General features: G+C 37.4%; 1 protein-coding gene across 2 annotated transcripts in view; it reads right to left on the minus strand.

The window, feature by feature from the left end:
- CDKAL1 (CDK5 regulatory subunit associated protein 1 like 1) overlaps positions 1-22,519 on the minus strand; it is a 383,156-nt gene that overhangs the window by 22,204 nt on the left and 338,433 nt on the right. For both annotated transcript variants that reach the window (XM_059851463.1, XM_059851471.1), the window contains 2 exons: positions 5,483-5,566; positions 884-1,048 (listed from right to left, as the gene is read on the minus strand). In XM_059851463.1, the coding sequence (XP_059707446.1) occupies positions 884-1,048; positions 5,483-5,566 (249 nt within the window). The remainder of the gene's footprint in view (positions 1-883; positions 1,049-5,482; positions 5,567-22,519) is intronic.

A 22,519-nucleotide genomic window follows, 5' to 3' on the forward strand; every position in this document is an offset into this window, starting at 1 on the left:
ATTCAAGAGACCAAGGAGCTTAGCTTAACACTGGTCACCTCAGGTATGCCTTGATGATGTATTTTATTTTAAATGTGACTACTTAGAACATAAACAAGGACATGTATATACTTTAATACTTATCAGCAATTTACTGTAAAAGCAGTAAGGTGGCTGATAAACTGCCAATTATCCTTCTCCCATGTGCTACATATTTGTTGGAGATCCTAACAACAGTGCTGGAGAAAGGACATCAAATGATGCTTAGAAATGTGATACACATTTTCATTTCACACTCCATCAGTTTTTACAACTAGAGCTCCATGAAATGTATGAGAATACTTGGCTAACAGCCATATCTACTGAACTGTAAAATAAGAATCAGATCTCTTTTAAAAAGAGTTTCATTTTTTTTTCATGACTAAATCAGATGTTGACCTTTTTCCAAAATATATTGTAAATATATTCTGCACCTCTACCCATCAATTAATTTTGAATCTCTGAATATGTTTAGACCTGTTTTAACAGATATGTAATCAATACATATTTTTTAAAACAGCTTTGTAAAAAAAAACAAAACTATTTATCCTTCCACTAAACTGAAATATACTGAATTATATAATTACTGGTGTTTAATCTTTTCAATTCTAGTATGTTCTTTACCCATCTTGCATCTAGAAACAAGAAACAAGTGTATTATTCCCTTATAGTCAGCAAAGTAAAGCTACGAGCACCAGCAAAAATCTATTTTGAATTCAGATTTCAATCTGTCAGAAAAGATTAAAACTTCATGCATATATAAATGGGAACTATAAAATGATAACAGATAGATAGCACGGCATCATTTTGCTTGAACAGCTGTTGATTTGCCAGTGTAGTAAAGCAGAAAATGTCTTTCACTCACCTCTGTTAAACCAGAAACTTCTCCTTTTGCTAACGGTCTGCTGATGGATGCAGTATGAACTCTGGCATCTGATACTGGCTGCCCCTTCATAAAATGTTTCCCAGCTTCATAAATATTCACTTCTACCATCTTACCCATTAACAGAGGATCCTTTGGCACAAGAACCTTTCAAATAAAATAAAGACATAGTTACTAAATACTGCAAGGAACATTAGAGTCTCTTGTATCCATTCAGAAAACAGATTTTTGATAAACCTTGGAGAAAATCCTAAAACATTTTCGTAACCAGCGTACACTACAGCCCCTGGCACACTTGACCAGAAAGATCTCCAGCCTGCATTCTACAAGAGCTTTGCAGTGTTAGCTCAGCTCTTTTCAACTCCAACCAATTCTTAAAGTCATGTTTTTAGATTGATGAGAAAGTTGGGCCTGAATTGCAGCTTTTGAATCCAGACCCAAACAGCTCCCAAGGACATTTGTACTCAACAATTCCAACAAACTGCTGTAAAGCTTCCCATTTTCATCTCTGTCCCATGACACTTAAAAAAGAAAAATAATTCTGAGTCTGTAAAGGCTTCAGGACAGAAAGTATACCCTTTTCTCTTTGCACAAGCCTTTATTTTGATTGTGCAGATCCTTGGCAGCTGAGATGCATGACTGACACTGAATGCCTGTAAAAACAGATGACTGTTTCTTGGGTCAGCAACTAATGCCACTCTTTCCTGAATTTGCACAACCATGATATCAGACAGTCCCACTTCACATAAAAGCACAAAACAGATGTTCCTAGGCCATGCATTTAAAAAAAGAAAGAGCCCAAAGTACTGGCACAACACTATTTGGAATGCAAGAATAAATGGACTCAAAATGGCTCTCAAATAGGTAAGCAGTTGAAAAAGAAAAGTGGAATAATTTCCTGACAAAATTACATTTTTTACACTGTTTACAATGAAAAATTGAATCATGGAGACTTATTTAATAACATTTACTTGAAGCTTATCAACACACAGAATCCCAGGATGGATCAGGTTGGAAGGGACCTCAGAGGGGTCATCTGATCCAGTCCCCCAGTTCAAGCAGGGTCATTGTAGAGCACATGGCACAGGATTGCACCCAGGCAGTTCTGGAACTTCTCCAGTGAGGGAGACTCCACACCCTCTCTGGGCAATCTGTCCCAGTGGATGGTGACCCACACAGTAAAGAAGATTTTCCTCATGTGTAGCCCCACATTTCTCTTCACAGAGAAAAGCAAGGCACAATTCTTCCCAAGAATATTTCTGCGTTTCACATTCTCTGAACATCAGAGATAGAAAACACAGTTCTTATCTTATTTGCTGTGCCTCTGTTTGTGCCAAAGTAGAATGCAATATGGAGACTGTTTATCCGAAGTGATGGTGTTTTGTTTCCTTGGCCTATCAGGGCCAAGAGTGTGTGTGTGTCGGGACAGTCGGCTGACAGTCATGAGAATTCTGTGCAGTTCTGTGCAGTTGTGTGCAGAGTTGAGTGCTTGGCAGATTCAGTTTAGATGTAATATAGGATAGAATAATTTAGTATATTAATTAATTAGCCTTCTGATAAGATGGAGTCAGATGCATCATCATTCTCTCTCCCCTCGTCAGGGTTGCCTGCAAATTCGATACTCATGTTCAGGGGGAATTTGCCGAGCATCAGTTTCTGCCCATTGCCTCTTGTCCTACAGCTTGGCACCACCGAGGAATACCTGGAAATATCCTCTGACAACCTCCCTTCAGATGCTTAGGGACATTGATGAGGTCCCCTCTCAGTTGCCTCTTCTTGAGGCTGAACAGGCCCAGCTTCCTCAGCCTTTCCTCATGAGAGCGTTGCTCCAGTCCCTTGATCATCTTTGTCCTCCACTGGACCCATTCCAATAGCCCTGTGTCTCTCTTGAATTGAGGAGCCCAGAACTGGACACAGCACCCAAGGTGTGGCCTCACCAGGGCTGAGGAGAGCTTTTCAAAGGAAAAGATCTTATCTTTTTATCTTGATTCTTTGATGCTGAAATTGAAATGCCTTAAAATGGCTTAATAATGCACATGGACTACATGTGCAGAGGACTTTCAGAGAAAAAAAATCTGTGCCACCCACATTTGCAGACCATTTTTTTGCCAAACACTGCCTCTCCATTTTCACCTATCACAACTGTTGATTGTCCCACTTGGAGGAAATCACCACCAGCGGTTTCCCTTCTTCCCTGAAGGCTCAAGGTGTTCCATGACTGTAAGTACTTTGAGATCCTAGGATCCTTCTGAGCTTCCTAAGCATCTTCCAAGAAAAGCAGAAATCTTTGCCTTTCAGAGACAGGTAAGCTGACACTGAGCAAACACAAACTCAGGATCTTAATGCTCAGAGAGTGTTACAATGTGACTGGATCACAGTTCTTCCCAAGTAACTCATCCTGGGCAAATTTAAATCAAAGAGAAACTAGGTAGCTGAGTATACACTGGACTCATGACCTCTGTAAATCTTCCATTTCCTCATGAAAAAGGGAAGCAACTAAATATAAACCAAACTTCACGAAAAGAAACAGGTGAAATGAAAATAACTGGGAGATAGCACAAACAACCAAGCATCCAGGCTTGACTCGGATAGTTTTTGAAGCATTTGTTAAGAAAAAGCCCTCAATGGTATTTCTAAGAAATTAAGTTAAGCCAGCAGAAACTCACCTTGGCTGTGGATCTGGCAGAGCACTCTTTGGTCACTTCAGACGACTCTGTTCAATGTAAACTGTATCACCTAAGCCTTCACAAATGTCAGTTGCAGCTCTACCACTAAGTCTGTCTGTGCAGCTGCATTGATGTGGGTTTAATGGCAAATTCTTTTAGTACAGATGAGCTCAGTGAAGACAGAATACATTTGATAACTATTTGAGTTAACAGAACACTGCACCAGGATTCTGAGCTTCAGCTTTAATAATATTTAATATGATATTTAGACTTCGGAGTGGTTTTCAATTTACTGCTATTAATCTTAGTTACTAGCATGGATTCTTGTGCTTACCTGGGTGAGCAGTAGGATACCATCCTTATGAAACATGCAACACATAACATTTTAGGGAAAAGATTTGCATTTCCTTAATGCAAAGCATTTCTTCCCTAACAGAATTTAAAATTAGTCCCTACGTGACTATTTGTATCTCATGGATTCTTTACCAGTCCCTAATGAGCTGCATTAGGTGCTGTACAAACACAAAAAATCAACACATTGCTTCCTGTACATATTTTTTTTCATTGAATTAATTAAGCTCCCATAAAACAAGCATTGAACAAAAAAGTCCCAAGAAATTTCTTTTTAATTTCTTTGTGGAAGACCATGTTCCTCAACTCTGACTGAAAAGATACAAAATCAAGGAGCATCAATACATAAGACTTAGACAGAAGTTGGATATGTAACAAAAAAAAAAAGGAGAAAGTGAGGAAAAAAATTAGTGACCCATATATCTTAAAGAAACAGATATTTAAAAATAGCAATGACACTTACTACTAAAGGAAAAAAAAAAAAAAATTCTGTAACATAACCCAAAACCAGAAGAAAGCACAGCCATCACCTATAATCTCCACAGGTTCAGAAAAAAAAAAAAAAAAACAACTAATGGTAGCAAAAGTAAATTGTAGACAGCTTAGTCAGAGAAAATGGAGAATAAAATCATGATGATTCAGGGAAGCCAATTTTATTGGTCTTAACCAAGTCATCAGCTTTTGAGCAGAAAAAACAATTTTGTGAAATTGATCTGTGTACTTCCTACCTAGCTCAAAGATAATGTTTTTGTGTGGCAAAAATTTTTCTACTGGAGTACACAAAAGGAAATGACAAAAGCTAGAAGGAAGGTATTCCACTTAGGGGGACCCACACAAGCCTGAGAAGTGAACCCACAAAAGCAAAATGAGGTTCAACAAGTCCAAGTGCAAGGAGCTGCAGCCAGGTTGGGGCAATCCCAGACATAAGTACAGACTGGGAAAAGAACTCACGGAGAGTGATAACTTTGCTGCCAAGAAGGACTTGGGGGTGCTGGTGGATGAGAGGCTGGACATGAGCCAAAAATGTGCACTTGTAGACCAGAAAGCCAATTGTATCCTGTGCTGCATCCAAAGAGGGGTGGCCAGCATGGCCCCTTCCAGCCTAAACCATTGCATGATTCCATGAAACACAATAAATCATGTTGAAGTGTTTATCTAAAAAAGTTTCTGACCCTTCTATTGTTAGGATCTTTTTTTTTTCAAATTGCATTGCCTGAAACACTTTTCAGAAAGATGTATGCAAATTGTCATGACTCAACTATTCAGAAATCCCCACTTTGGGGACATTGAAATTAAAATTGCTGCAATAATTAACAGCTTCTTAAACCATGCTGTACACTCAAACATCCACTGTATATTTCTTAACATAATTTCAGGTAAGTTATATTTACAACACAATCATAAAACAAAATATCTCATTAAAAAGTCTTGATGGTCACATGTTTCCTGGAAAATCCTTCTTATTTCTCTACTATATTTTTTTTATCCCAACACACTGTGTTGCTGAGATTATCAGAAAGCAAAGAGAAAAGAAAAATATGTTATTTGGTTTATTTAACTGTACCTGCTCATAGAAAGGATTGTGAGCAACGTAGTAATTGGAGTCAAAGGATTCTTCTGTCACCAGAACTCTCTGTCTCTCACCAACCTGGAAAATAGAAGATGAGAGATGGCTTAGAAAGCAAAACCAATGAATTATACTGAGAACTTCAGCTACAAACAAATGCCCTTAGCAGAAATGATCAAATTCTCTGAGGAAACTCTGTATCAGCAAGAAAGTGGAATAGAGAAAATCCTACTTACAAGAGTCTAAAACTGACAGGGTTAAAAGAATTGAGGGATAGAAATGAAGGGCTGTAATGAAAAAGCATGAGAGCCTAACACGATAATCCAGTTCAGAAATATAAACTGATTTTTATTTATTAACATGATAGAAAATACAAATGTCAGATGTGAACTAAGTCCTTTACCTTTTCATCCGCCTAATGAAAAAAATCTGTGATCAATCACCAAAAGGGTGTCTTTTCTTTAAAAGTCACACTTGTAATTTACAATGTTGGGGGATCTCCTTATTCCCTCTTGGTGATCTCATTTCTCTGTACTCATGAGATCACACCGATTTCCATGGCAGTGGAGCCAACACTGCATATTACAAAGACTCAAGAAGAAGAGTTTTTAACAACTCACAGATCCAACACACTAAAGGCAAAATAAACACTGGCCTGGAAAGATCTGTGTTTCAATCATACTTCTCAACCTTCAAATGCACTCACACTGTTCAAAGAAGCACCAATTTTAAAATTAATTTGAAGACTCAAAGACAAATCAGTTGCATTTAGGGACCAAACAGATATGGAACAAAATCTGACTTTCCCCAAAGTTCAAAATCTCCCTCTGGTCTTGTCCATTACAAAGTTTATGACGAAGTGTATAGTTTAATTTCTGCCAACCTGGAAGGACATTTAGCTCACATTTTTAGTCTGAGCCCATCTCTACTTTTTCCATCTAAACGTGCTCTAGATTATTTCCAAACTATTTGACAAATGCATTCTGCAAATTACAACTGTCTAGCAAGTTAAATTTACTCACTGCTTTTATTACTATTCTGAGACTCAAGAAGGTTTCACATTTTACTTCACAGTCTTAATATCCATGAGCAAAGTTACATTCCCCTCCCCTCTCCCTGAAAGATTCCCACCACAACCTAGTGGCAGCTGTTACACACAAGTTTTAAGATCTCCAACATAAGTTCCATGTGAACTCTGCAAGATTTCAGAGAGGACAATGCTGTCTTGATTCTTTAGGGTACAAACAGTAAAAAATAAGATTAGGATTTTCTCTTACAGTTAAGTGTAGAAAATAGAAATTTAAGAAATAGGAACAGCAATGTCACATCTGCATTACAGTATATATATAGGTACACACATGTATACACATGAGATATGTATATAATTCTCCACTTGCTGAAAAGAAAGATTTCACAGAATAACTCTTGCCTTCCCTTCCTTGTGCATTTGTCTGGAACATTCCCAAAGTAAACCCTGGAAAGCAAAGGAAACTGCAAGCCCCCAGCTCATTTCCCCAAAGGCAGATAGACTTCACTCCCCAGAACCACAAGTTGTGGGATACATAGTAGAAGGGGCCAAATCCCCAAATTCCAGACCCAGTGACAGAATCCTAATAGTAGAAAACATGTATATTTTTAGTGTACTTTTAAGAAGTGTTTAAGACTTGTTTATAACACATTTAGAATTTCCATTCTCTGAGAAGTCTGCAACTACAAATAACAACTGATAAAACATACTCAAATTTTAGTAAAAATCCAGTGTAACCAACAGCATGGTGGTTTTCTTTATTATTGTTTTCAAGAAAACAGTCATTAAATTTAAATCCCCAGAGGAGTTTTGCAAAACATGTCAATAAGGCACTCGAGATAACTACTCCAGTAATAAGATTACAGAAAACATTTCCCCTAAACTGAGAGGTTTTGTTATTTCCATAATATTTGAGACCGCAGCTTTTAAAAATCACAGCTCAACATCTGCTGTAGAACTGAAGTGCTCAAGTCTCAGATGTCCTGCAATATTATGAAAAAGAGGAGGACATAATGTTAGATAAGCAACATTCACCCTTGGGCAAACATGCTACCACGGAAAAGCACAAAGGCCAATCACCAAGTCATGTCCTCACATCCTGTTTACTATTTACTGACACCAAAACGTAGCAAAACTGGCTCAGAGAAATATTGGGTCTGTAACTCATTTCTCAGTTGTCTTGTGGTTCCCTGGCTCTCTCTGGTCATAACAGTCTGCCTTCATCGTGGCTATGAACCCTGCCTGTGAGGCAGACTAGGCTACATGTGTTATCTTCATACTCTGAGATGACAGAACGGTAAGCATATTATGCAGAAAAAAAAATTTAAAAAACCAGAGGGAAGAAGAAAAGAACACCTGTGTTAGATCATTTGATATAAGCTGTGGTTTCTTCAGAGACAGGTTGCCAGTTTTTCTCAGCTTTGCCTCCAGGAGCCAAAAGAGGTCAGGTCTGCATGTCTCAGTGGGCCAGAGGGAGAGATTCTGGGCTCAGAATTTCTTGAGAATGGGAAGAAATTAGGAAGACTAAATTCATCACATAGGATCAGAATGGTGGCATTTAAATTGAAGATCAGAAGCTCAGAGGAGCGACACAGCCTACACCAATTTACAGTACGTGCATACAGACAGACAGACACACACACAAGACTAGCATGGTGCACTGTAAGGAATGAAAAGTAAACCCAGTAATGGTCCACTTGCTGAAGTTATGGATCTGTGGCCTTGGCCAAGGCTGAGCTCCCAGAGAGATACAATACTCAGCTATTTGCAGACTCCTTTGCCATAACAACAGAGGAGGAAAATTCCATTTAATGAGTTAGGCCATTGCGTATTCATGATCTACAAGAGTAATTGGCTACATGCATTTGTAAGACAGAAAATTACTATCTATCCTGCATCCAAGTATAATTAAGAAGAAATGTAAGTACGCAGAACGCAGCTTTGGTATTGAAATTTGTTCAAAAAGTGGAATATGTCATCATTTCTGCAATTATTCCCCTGGGATCTCTAAGTGCCTAAGTTTCACCTCTCTCAGAATTTAAATATGCAGAAACCAGACATGATATCTAATAACAGTCATAATTATAATAACTTTGATGATTTTTTTTTTCAGGCATGTAGCAGCAGAAGTAGTTCAGTATCTTATTTTTATTCCTATTCTTTCATCTGCTTCCATAGGTACACATGAGTTCCAGCTCTCAGGGAACTACAATTCTGCCAAAGCATCTGGAACTGAGGCAACTCAGCCCTGGCATCTCAATTTGGAAAGGTTTCCTATAGAAGCATTATTTTTTACTTTATGGATGACATTAGGAAAATATTTATGAATGACAGCAAAAAAACCTTGCCCAGCAACCTCCCCCATGCCAAAGTGGATTGGTCACATAATTTCCTCAAGGGCAGTTTGCTTTCACCAAAAATCATGCAACAATCCCTGCTGGTCTGATCACTTCCTGCACTGCAACAGTTACCAGGAAGTTTGTATATCTCAGAGTTAATAATCAAATCATTTAGGAACTTTTATTTCATTTTCATTTATCCTACAGGAAATTCTGACATGATAATTCTTTAACTCAGTTTTTCCTTTACCGGAAACCATGAAAAGCAGGTTTTCCAGCTGGCTGATGTATAGAACGAATGAACAGCAAGAAATGTCCAAAATCCTTCTTGGCTGCAGTCAAATTAAGTTCCTCTCTTAAACCAAAACTGCCTGAATCACATAAAACACAAGACTGATTTTTAAACTCTGCAACAGTTTGGGTGTCAAGGACTGTCCCTTTTTACATGCTTTGATAGAATAGTGCTACGTAACATCAGCAGTGGTGCCTGCTGTGATTACACTCAGGTAATGCATAACCCCCTAATTTATTTTTTTTCCAGCAATGAAGACTATGATTGCATAGTTTGGATTTGTTACTTACTACAGCCAGAGCACAAGGCACATGATCTTTTTCAACGTTTCCTTATTGTTCTTCTACCTGTATTTTATCAGCTTTGTTTTTTTAAGAGCCGCTGATTGGCTAAAAATACATAAATTAACAACCACTGTACTTCTATACTTCTCCCATGGAAGAAAGAACACTGCCCATGTAGCAGCTCCACTGATTTAGAGACAGTGGCCAAACCCTTCTTCAGACTAGGTTCAATTCATAGTGGAATTGGTAAGCATGTCTCCATTTCTCTTGAAGGAGGCTGGCTTGGATTCTGACCCAAATCATCATGGAACAAGGCTTGGAAGCCACATAAAAATCTGCTTTCCTGTACTTGTTATTTAAATATGTCACAAAGCAAGCAACAAAAAATACACACCATCACAATTTATGTGTGCATGTTTTAGCAGATTATTCTGATGTATAGAATATTTCTAGTAAACATATTTGACCTTTATTAAGTATAACAAAGTTTAAGCAAAAGCAATGTAGACAGTGTTTCTTCTACACCGGTTTTGGTTTACTTCTCTCCCGATTTTTCACTTGCAGTCTAATTATTTTGAATAAATTTTAGTAATTATGCAGACTATGTATTCTTCACTATAAAGCAGAAATGAACTGCTGGACCTATTTTTAAAAAATCATGTGAATCCATCTGTAAATAGGAGCCAAATTTCTGGAAAATTATAATCAAGCATTCTCTAGGTCTTCTGTTTACATATTGTAGGGGTGCTCTCCACCTGACAAAGAAGTCAAAGTGTGCCACTACCTCCCTGTAAAAGTGACAAAGTTTCTAGAAACTTATGACATGGTTCTGTTTTGATGATATCAGAATACAACTCTTTTCAAAATGTCCTCTGTACTGCTTTGTTCTGCTATCCAGCACTGCTCCACCAAAATTTAGGATCTATACATCTCTTTCTTTCTGAAGGTAATCTTGGAGACAAAGCATGGACTTGTCTCAGAGCTTTTATACAAAGTTGTTTGGGATTTAAATGAGGATATTGGAAAGCAGTAACATTAAAATAGTTCAGCTCCTGAGCATGACAATTTTTATGCTGGGATAAATATACTTTTCTAGCACACAGCAAAGACAGCTGCCACTTCACTAAGGCTCATGTTACAACAGCTGTCTGATTCCAGATGGGTACATGCCTCTTTTTTATTATGTTATGTTCAGTGCATAACCCTGCAAAGATCTACAGCAACAGAGTGACATAAATATTTAGAGTTCCATATCTTTTGCATCATACAATAATCAGTCAGATTAATCTTTACAGCATATGTCTGGCCCTTTTTACCTGGGCACAGAAACATAGAACCTGAGCACTTCAGTGCTGCAGAGTAAGCAGCTGAATTCATGGATTTCATGTATCCCTACTTCTTCCTCCCAAACCTAGACAATGCTGTCTCAGTCCTACAATGCCACTAATCTGCAACAAAAGCAAAATTCTCAGTGTTTTTCCTGTACTTTTATTACTCAGGTTTTTTTCAGCGTTGGAAACAGCATTGGGTGCTTGTCTTCACATACAGGAAAGTATTCAGCTCTTAACTAATGAACTCTGGAAACCCAAGTGAAAAGCAGACAATGCTCAGCAAGGTGTCTCATTTCACCGTCAACCAATACAGCTGACTTTGTTAAATCATCATTACTGAACTGCCCTTCTTTAAACAAAGCTGCAGAATTTTTTTTTTTTTTTAAGATTGCATAAAAAGTATAACTTATGAAATAATACCTAGGAAAACGGCTTTTTAAAATTTTGGTTTAGGCACACTTGCTTCAGCCACACTTCCTTCCACAGCATCATTCAAAATTCAGAATGGACACAGGCAACAGATGCCCACAGAAAAAAACTCTTTCAACCATTTTCCTGGCTGGCTTGAGGCAGTGCAAGCTGGAAGGAAGGATTAGGTATAAATTAAAAGACAGCCAGCTCTAATAGCACAAAATCAGCATAACAAAAAAGTGCTTTAGACCTTCGGCAGCAGGCACTGCAGCTCATTAACAGCAAGCGAACACCTTCTCTTTGGTCCCCTTATGAATTTGTTGGCACAGTTATGGGGGAGGGAAAAGGTAGGGAGAGAAGGAGGTGAGAGATAGAAGTAGACTGCTTCTGCTTTCTTGGCCCACCGCTCACGCTTCAGGGTAAATAGATCCTTTCTATTACTGTGCACCTGCATCTGACTGCTTCATTTTGATTTGGTCTCCTGCTGGGAAAATGTAGCTTCTCCCAGCACATACAAACCCTGCCATGCAGCTTAGATGAAAATTATATTCAGAGATGTGAGCGGTGACCTAAAAATGACAACTGGTCCTCAAAATATCTGATTCCTTTTAAATTCTGTAAGCTTGCATTTTGCTTGTCTCTCCTTTTCATTGCCTAGAAAAGGGGTAATACAAGTAGAATGTTGACAACTCTGTCATATTACATTTCCAAATTTCATTGACTGCGTACAATATTACAAAAGGAAAATAAGTTTTCTGAAATGGGAGATACATATTGCCCCTGAAAGCAGTCTCTCTTGTTGGATTTTTCTGTTGTAAACCTCAGCTTAAGCAGAAAAACTGGCTTTTTTCTGGATCTGGGACACCGTTGCTAAGACGCAGTTTTGTTGAGCTCTCGGAAACACTGTTTCCACACGTGCAAAATCCAATTCTGTTACACACAGGAGTGACCACAGAGCTGGGCAAAGTGCTGCAGCGATATAAAATACTCAGTGTAAAACTGGTATTTTAGACTATCAGGTAGCATAAGCACCCAAGCAACTGCCTTAATGTAATACTGGCAAAAGCCTCTCCCTCCTTCTCTTTTTCAAATGATCTAACAAACTGGATAAAACTGTTGCAAATGTCTACAGAAAAATTATAAATAAAAGTATCATCTCAAAATACGAACAACAAACATCTCAGAAGGTAAAATATGTTTAAGGTCTTCCTTACATACCCCTAACATTTCACAAATAAAACAAAAAAAACTAGACAATGAGTCTACCCTTAAGAAAACTTGACATTAAAAATAAAAGTATGGGAAAGCATACTGTCAACGCTGATTTTATAGAATGGAAGATGGCCTTTAGGAGAATCTTTTCATTTTCAATTTCCAGCCAATTTGGCAATCAGATGGATTATGGTGGCATGAGTAAACAAATATACGCGTTCTTTAAATTTTATTGTGCTTTTTTTCTAATACCAAGCTAAGCCTGTAGTGAAATGAGGCAACCAAGCTTAAAAGAATGATGGTCTTTGTTAGGAAAGGCCATTCTTATGCTTCTTCTGTGAAATTATTTAGAATTATTTAGATTGGGTGTTTTTGCTGGAAGCAGTTCCTTAAGACATACTGTGTATTTCCAAGTGATTTAAGCACAATATGAAGTGGTAGTTGCTAAGGCAACAATGTGCAATTCCTGTTTCAGTGATCTCTCTTAACAGCTGCATAAGCCCAGGCAAGTATCAGTTATATGAGAATTTATAAATCAGCTTGGTAAATACCCTATCAAATAACTTCTCCAGGAATTGCTTTAGGAACTCACAATACCAAACTGTTTACTCAGACTCAAGTCTTGTCCACACTACGGAAACAGAAGTGCTCAGCAGTGGCTCTGTCAGGAGGGTGCTGATGTAGCACAGAGCGATGCAGGGCTGTGTTCAGCACCAGCAGCTGTGGAAGAGAATTGCCAGGAATAATAAGGAATAATAATTGCCAGGAATAATAAAAGGCCCCAACGTAAGCACCACTTCAGTAAATCGCAGGCCGAACCACAGGTCGCTTCCTCACAGACAAAACAAAGCAGGAAAGATTTAGGAACAGAGGAAAATACTGGATTTGAGAACACAAAGTGAATACAGCAGTGATACAAATCAACACTCAGTTTTGTCTCCCCTGACATGATGCTGGGATCCCTTCAGGAAGATTGGGCGCTCCTAGAATTCATCTGATATTTTTTGGTCAAATACACTATAAGTGTAGTCTGATATTTTTTAATCAAATATACCAAAAAGACTGCAAAAAAAGGTCTGACTTCTCTCCAAAACACCACTACAATTTTTCTGCTCATCCTACAACTGAGGCCAATGTTCTCTGTTCATCTCATCTGAGAAGAAAGGGAGAGCAGATGGGATAAAGTAGAAAAAAACAAAGGTTCAAAAAGGCCCTGTATGCAAAGCCAAACCCAACTCTCCCCCAAAATCTACTAAAAGCTCTCTTAACACATTTAACAACATACAAAATACCTAAAAAAATCATTGTGAGTTAATTAACTTAGAACACAAAATGGTGGCACTAACTGAGGGTTAAAAAAGGGCATAAATATGTATCAGCCTTCTTTTCAAAAGAATATAAAAATTCTTCCTGCCTACACGAAACACAGGCGACTAAAGAAAGCATCTGAACATCATCAGAACCTGCTAATGTTAATGAGGATAGGATAATGATATTATATTCTTTTGTTTTGAAGGTAGACACTATATGATCAAAAATTACACACTTCAGGGGGTTTCTTCAGTCTAAGGCAAGGTAAGACCCTAGAACTGCTGACACTTCTAGCGGCATAATGCTGAATGACAAATAACATCAAGGGCTCACAGAGGGACCAAAGTGAATGAGTCATTAAATAATGATAAATGTAGTGTGACTTTACATTATTTAGAATTTAATAGCAACTACTCTCAAACTAGATGGGATGCATTTTACTATTTTTAAACTATATGCATAATTATTTGCGTCTAAAAAAGGTAAGCAAAAGAAACAACTCTCCATTAGCAAACTAGAATGAAAATTCTGACCAATTCTTTATTATCCATTCAAGGAAATGAAAATAAATCAGTTCAAGAAAATTGTAAGATGAATTACTTCTGTTCTAAAAAAAAAAAGAAAGAAATTATTACTATGGACTAAATATCTTTCTAATGACTTCACCATAACTTACTCCATTCACAAGGCTATGCATAAAGTTAACACAGGAACCTCATCTGGGTGCTGTTGTGTACACTCATTACCTTTTGCAATATACCAGAAGAAATATTTCAGATTAAATCCTTGACTCCTTAGTAAATTCTCTTAAACATCTACTGTGTGCCATCTTCCTTTAAAAAAGCCCTTATATAGCTCAGACAGTAAGAAGTACCTAAAAATTGGAAAACACCACAAGTTTCTACAGCACTTCAATTTAAGCAGCAATGCCCTTTGCTGTATCTGGATTTTAATACAACAGAAAGAGGAACAAGCTGTACAATTTAATTGCAAGGAAAATCAATTATTGAGATATGTCAACAAGAAATACTCTAGAATTTCCAAAGCCAGGTATTATGATCACATTATAAACTTTTTTAATGAAAAAACATTACAGCTGATGTCAAATATTCTGTCTGTAGCTCTGTGCATATCACATCACTAATCAGACTATTGTGCTCTCACCCAGCAGGTTTCCTATTCCACACCAAGTGTACTGGCTATCTTATCAATTAAGCCAATAGAATGGTTTGGACATACACACTAAACAATACAATACCTAGACAGGCCTGAAACTTCTTATGGTATAAAGTCTTTGCTAACAAGAGAGAACTAGGAAGAAGAATGATCAGCAATTGTGTGACACATATTTTTGGTCATATTTTTGGTCATATTTTTAACCCTCTCTGTGGGTATGACAAGAGGGGTGGTTTAAGTGTACATGAAAATGGGGATTCAGAGGGAGATTTACAGATTGTTCAGCAGTCTTGAAAACTCAAGGGAGGAGTGGCCCTGCCTATCTTTATGATTTTTGCAGACCATCCACAAAGGAGGTTGACAGCTGTGAAACAGGGCCTCAAGAATAGAGGATCTTCTTATGCCTCTCTGAAAAAAGCCTGCAAATAAAATTGAAATGTGCCATGTAAACATAACAATTCTCCAAGGAAAAAAATATTTTGAATTTCTATTTGAGCTCCTTCCCTTTTGTAAGTAATCTCCCATTAATCACAGTCAAAATGCAACAGAAAATCAGAGGCACAGGAAACAAATCACCATTCATTAAAAGAAATGTATTAATGAATGTGACACACTAGGCAGAAATCACTGTTGTATTCCCACAATTGCTGTAAAGGCTATATTCTAATGTTCTCAAAGCCTAACTTATGAAGTTATCAGAATTATTATAAGAAATACTTGTGATAAAAGTTCCCACATTTGTTTTTGCTGTTGCCTTCACTCAGTATCGGATCATATCAGAAGGACAGAAGCATGCAGCATTTTATTGTCCCATCCTGTCCTTTTTCTTCTTCTGTGTTTCCACCTTGCAGAGTATTATTTTACCCATATTTGACTGGAATGAAAAAACTGAGTAAGACTAAACAACGTTCCCATTCCTCAGAAGAAGTGAAGACTAAGAACACAGGAGCAGCAAGATTTCTCCTGGCTTCTTCCCTCCTGCCTACATCTTACTGGTTTGCCCAACACATAGTTTTTTTTATTAGGCTTTCTACCATGCCTGGCCTAAGACAATTATTCTTTTTATTTTCCCTGAAATTTGTTCTGCTCCTGAGGGGACTCTATGAAGCTGTCTCATGCATGCAAGAAGAAATGCAAACCATTGTTTCCATTTCCTCCATGTCAACATGCTCCAAACATGGAGAAGGAAAAGACACATCCCATTTAAAAAATTAAGCTTACTGTTTTCCACTTTGAAGATCTACTCCCCTTTCACCTCTTACACCTCTCCCTCTATTGTACACCAGTAAAGGCAACAAAACCATAAGCTGCCAGATTCCAAAGGCAAAAGGCTAGTAATTGACTTGAAATTTCCTTTTAAACAACTGAGATGGGGCACAAAATGAGCCAGGCCTAGATCTTTTTAGTCCCTCTTATACTTTAACAGCCAGCTATTGAATTCTCCAAAATGACTTCTGCATCAGAATCAGTGCATCATCTGTATCTTACTTCTATGTGAGAAGCAGCAAGAAGAGTATAAGCTACTTTCCGCGATGTGATCACATAAAACAGGTATGTAAGACAAGAGATAGGAATGATATCTACATTTTACACTGTTTTGTGAAATTATAAAGACAAAGTTGCCTGGCAACTGTAGCTGAGTTCCCCAACTATACTGGGGAAGAGGTCTGTGCTGACAGAAGTCTCATTGCACAACCAAAAAAACATTGTCAAGAGTGCCAGCATGGTGTCTGGAGTATTATTATAGCATACTATAATGAGAAAGAAATGAGAATGAAGCTAGCTGTCCAAAAATAAGAAGGCTCCTGGTTAAAAAAAAAAAAAAATATAGTATTGTTCCTTTCTCCTAAAGAATATGGTAGAAATGGCAGCACAATTCACCACACTAAAAAATGACATAACTTCACATAAACTGATCACTTTGATCAGTTCTAGCTAGCATAACATCTTTTGCCAGTATCTCCTGCATCCAAGTGACTCTCCACATATTTGCACTTTCATCCTACTATTTTTCCTAGCTATTATGTCAAAGACTATACAAACACCTCAGGGTCACACAGGTTTCTCAAGCTCTAGAAACTTGACAGGGATTCCAGTAAAGATAGGGATTGGTGATTGAAAACTGGTGTAAAAATGGTGGCAACAGAAGTCAGTAACCCAGAGGCACTGCACTGGTTTTGCAGAATGAAAGGGCAATTTTTGTCCAAATAAAGAGAAGCTCCACTCAACCTTCAAATCTACATTTTAACTGAGAACATCAGCAGCTTCATTATTAACATGAAGTTGGGCATGCCCTTATATTGTTTTTTAGTTTTCAAGATCATAAATTAAAACAACTTACAGATATGTCAGCCAAAAACCCCTGCCATTTTACATAGTGGATTTTGCTATTCCATCATGTTTGAAAGCCAATAGAGAGAATAGAGCTTTTGCTATATTTTTTAAGGAATACTGTTCAACTCTGAAGAATGCTTTTGATAAAGGAAATATTTGCCCTTTCATTTGTTCGGTATTATCAAGGACAGAATTTCTTCAGGTAGTATGAGATAACTGGTAACATTTGTATTTGAAACACTTTGAAAATACATCTTTCAACTTCTGTCATAAAAATTCTGACCACGCAATAAATTTGCCAAACGTTTTTCCAAATAAATTTCTTTAAGCTGCGATGCAGTGAGATAAGCCAGAGTGTGTGCCACAAGTGACCTGATGGTCCTTCTAAAGGCAAAAGAAGGAGGCTCCTAAAACAAGAATTCATCCTAGGTTTGTCCCAGGTTATTTCTTTTTATGAAGGCCAGATGGCAAGGCAGGAAATAGAAAGGCTCATGACTGCGAGCACCCAGCAATCCTCGCGCAACAGAAGCCTGATGCTGGTGAAGCCCAGCATTTATGAATGACATTAACAAATGGGATTGATTAAAAGAAAACAAGGGCTTCATACAGAGGCAAGGAAGATGAGGGGTCTTGGTAAGTCAGGCAATAATTTTTCTCTCATATAAAGAGTCCATTGCTAAGAAAGGGCCTAACTCACAGATTTACCTTTACTGGTTATAATTGCACACAGCTGATATTCCCTCTGCTCCAGGGTTGAAGAAGAGGTAATGCCTCACTTTCTAGGAAATTATTCATGACCCAGCTTCAGTGAAGAAGAGGTTAGCCTCTCAGAGAGGTTGAGATGAGTTATATGATCCAAACTCAAGAGAGCATGAAATAAATGCAGAACCTGGGAGAGAGGATATGCCATTTCATTTACACAAAGAGAAAAGAGATTGAATGAGGAAAAAAGTAGGCAACAGAAAATCTGTTTATGAAGGAAGCAGATCAAGTAGAACAGAGTATCTGGAAGGGCTTTTTGCAAAACACAGATCAAATAGCATTATCTGCTCATACTTCAGGCTTCGCATGCATCAAGTATAAATTATTGCATGGAAGAGAACATGCTTTCAGAATCTGTTTATTGAAGAGAGTCAGGCAAAGAGTTTGCTGCACAGCTCTCAGAAAGAATCAGCTTTAGGCCTTGTCACATCAATGATTTATAGGGTGACACTAGGGAAATCAATTAAGCTCTCTACGCGCCCCAGTTTTCCCATCTGTAAAACAGGGGCAAGCTGTTATTCAAGGAGAGTGCTTTTCCATTTTATAGCCTTCCTTTTTGTGTTTGGGTATTTGTTATTTTGTTAATTTTTACACTATTCAGTGTATTGGTCTTATGTGGATGTGTTTTTATTTTAGCATATACCTGTTCTTGCTCCATTTTAACTGTTTTGATTTTATATAAATTCATCCTATAATTTTAGCAGCAAGGTCAAAAATATGGCATACAATGTGAAGGGAACACCTACTTTTCCTAGAACACAGATCTTTCAGGAAACTATTAAAGAAATCTCATGGTAGGCATGAATAGAAAATCCAAAGATAAGGAAGTCAGGCAAATGTGGGAAACTGCTATTTATTTTCACTTTAAATTGTTTAACAGTTCAGCAGCATTTCAGTACTTCAACATTTAGTAATTCTTTGAAAAAAACTGCACAGAAAAAATAATTGACAAAATACAGTCTAATCCTCAGGCACCTTGGAAAAAAAAAATGACATGGTTGTCCTTGGGCTTCTTGCTTCATAAATTTTCTTTGTTTGTTCTCTGGCATTCCATTCAGAAGGAACATCTAAATAAATACCTTGCTGAGGTTTTAGTCTGGAAAAGGAAACTCAGTCCAGGGCATTGGTAGCCTTTCTGTTCCTACATACAGACTTAAAAGACACCAGTCACGGTTGCCTTCATTTTTATAATACTCTACTTTGCTTAAAAATGGGCTAAATAATAGGAAAAAAAAAAAAGGCAAAGTAGTTCAGAAGCACAGAGATCTAATTATTTATGAATATCTGTCAGGAGGGCTTATATCTATACAATGCTTTTGCCTCTACTAGGAAATTTACCCTTTTGCCTGTCGAGGTAATAATACATTCAACTCGTAAAGTGGGAAGAAAACAACTAAGGAAATGTTTCAAAATACAGTTTCTGTTTCAGTATGAAATGCTGCAGTCTCTTCTTAGGAGGAAGCCAGTACAAATGTGATTGGCAGACAGAGTAACAAGGATTTTTTTCTGTCCCTGCCACCTGAGCCCTCTGTTACACTATGACTTGCATGAAGGATAACCATATAACAGTGAGGCCATCAAAATCTGACTCCAGCTCTGCCATGGTTTTGAAATTCTCCAGCAGACAGCAAAATTTCAACAACCAGGTTCTTCAATTATAGGAGGACTGGGAGATTAATTTAATGTGTTTAGATACTTGTCTTGCCATTGCAAATATAATCTTCTTACTCAAGACACACCAGCTGCCTTGGGCATTAGAAAGAAAATTATTATTCTGCTATGCACGGAATGGTGCACAGGACATTGGCTGAAAATAAAGAGAAATGATGGTAAAGCAAACACCAGTTTGTGGTTACACTGAATCCTCGGCAAATGACTCTGAACTGGCAAATCCTTTTATCATTGCAGTTTTTACAGCAATCTCAAATCTCTCCTTTATCTGCTTGTTTTTTGGCTTGTTTAACACAGAGACTGATGATCAGTGAAGCAAAAGATTTAGTTTAAAGGTGTCAGCTAATATCTACCACAGAGCTGCCATTACTCTTCAAACTGGCTTTACAGATAAGAGCTGGCTGCTCACTGGGTGGCCACCACAATATTATTCGAGAAAATATCTTGAGGTGTTCATATTGGCAACTGGGTTACAATATACCATGCATGTGTCCAGAAATGTTATCTAAAGTCACTGAGAGGTTAACAGTAAGTATGTATGCTTTGTATACAAGATACTATTCCAGGAGAACACTGTGGTTGGGTGGTCTGATTTAAGCAAATCAAGTTAAGTCATATCATGGAGCTGTCTATTTTTATTGTTATGTTTTGTCCTTAACAGATAACCCTTTTATTTTTGTTGAATACAAGGTACTTTCTGTTTTTAATCCCATGGCATTATATTTTTAAAGAAAACATGTCTCTGATCTTTGTAAACTTCCATTTAGTTGATTTAGTCCCCATTCTTCCACAGGTTGCTCTTTACACAAACTGCACTTGGACAAAGCACTCTGAAAGCTGCTGCAGCTCATTAGGACAGTGCAATTTTATATCCAAAAGCAACACAGTAAATTACAGACAAACAAAGCCATTCTAGAGTGCAATCTGGAGACCTGAACTATGAAGCTGTCGGGGTGACACTACGTGGCCTTCAACGGGTCCTGATTACAAGGGACAGTGTTTTGAATTTCTGACTGCTCCAGCTGAACACTCACAGGTTGGAAGTCACCATTCTCACATGAAATTCTGAAAATACTGTGTTATTGTTCGTGTGTGTTACTGAAATACCAGACCACATAGTAAAACTGATTTTACATTAGCCACCTAAGTTTGAATAACATTTTTGTCATTTAGGTTAAGATATCTAAAGTAACAACAGTCAATGTTTCCACAAAACCAGTCTGAATCAAGATCAAAGCAGCACCTACTTGTTTCCACTGCACTCATGGTTTGAAACTGATTTCTATTTCTTGTGCATTTGCTTGAGTCAGTTAAAAATAAATGATCAGTTTAAACAAACAATTTGAAAAGAAAAACAGATAGAAAGGTGAACTCTATTCAGAACTTCAATGTACTCCACAGAGAATTTCAGTGAATGCACAGCAAAACCTCATAATTTAAATAAATGTTAATTTTATACCAGACTGATGCAACCTTTCTGAGAATTATTTTCTTTAAAGACCATAATTGTCAGAAAGATGTATGGTTCACAAGGGAAAAAGGATAGTGAGGACAAAATTCTCACTAGGAAAAACTAAAATTAGAGTAGGAAGACTGTTGTGTCTATCAATACTTTGCACTGCACACACCTGATATTTGGATTATGTAAAAAATACTCATCAGTGTAATCAAAAGGAATCTATTTAAAAACAGAAGGACATTGGATACAATTATTTATTATTTGAATAATGTAGGGATTCCTCAGTACAAGTGTACCAGAGCAGCACATAAGTCGTGCATATGGATGTAATGCAATAAATCAGACACAAAAATGTAACTCTTGAAAGTAGACAGACTGCTTCTTTACAAAATGTAATACCCCATATTTCCCTGCTTTCCTAGAATTCCACTGACAACTTTAAGCTTTTAGAGTAATGGGTTTCACCCTGTGAACACATGCCACAGAAGGCTGAGGGAGGCATTGCATAGAGTTCACTATATAGGCTGGAAACCTAAACATTTGGTTGCATCATATAAAAGAAGCACATGCACAGCAGATCCATCTGACATTTTCACACTTATTTTAGAAAATCTCTTCAACTTCCTCATGATTTCAGTCTACATTTAGTTCATTACTAGGTCCTGCAATTGCAGAACTAAAATTAATCAGAATCCCATTTACTTTCTGAAGAGCACTCAAAAGTCTATGATTTTAAATTAATTTATGCAAAGAGAAAAGCTCTTGTCTTTGTAAGTATAATTCTAAGCCATATAAATCGAAAGTAAAGCTTTAAACCCGTAATGACCCCTTTTCCATCCAGTCTTAAATGGAGTAATTAAGCAATAACTTCCATTCCATCTAAGTACATGCAGCAGTGATGGGTGTCTGCTTGCTGACTAAAGCCTGAAGCATTTAATTGACCTGTGGGAGCTGATTATTGCAAGTACAGTCATATGGCATAGAAGCTATCTACTTTTTGCTAGAAGAAATCTTTCAAAGTAATTAATAATTTTGGTAATTTAAAAAGATTATGCATAACTATTCGCTCTGAAGAGACTTAAGCTGTAGTCAGCAAGCCTGCCACAGATTTTGAAAGATAATAATATCTGTAGGTGTACTCATTTGGGTTGTAAATTTGACTCTTCAGAGTAATTGAACAAAAATGATTCATTGGCCAAAGGCTCAGTTCAGAACTCAGAAATTATCTCTGGATTTGCCTGGAGAGACTGACAATAAGGAATCCCTCACTGACTTTGCTTCAATCTGATGTTTGCTATTTATATCCTTGTAGCAGTGCTTAGAAAGGTCCTAGGTAAATGAAATTCATACAATTGAAAACAGAATACATTCTGTCTCAGACACCCTTCACAGCTGCACACAAGAACAGGCCAGTATTAGAACAGG

Source organism: Haemorhous mexicanus, chromosome 1 (assembly GCF_027477595.1).
Source record: "Haemorhous mexicanus isolate bHaeMex1 chromosome 1, bHaeMex1.pri, whole genome shotgun sequence".
Taxonomy (NCBI): Eukaryota; Metazoa; Chordata; class Aves; order Passeriformes; family Fringillidae; genus Haemorhous; species Haemorhous mexicanus.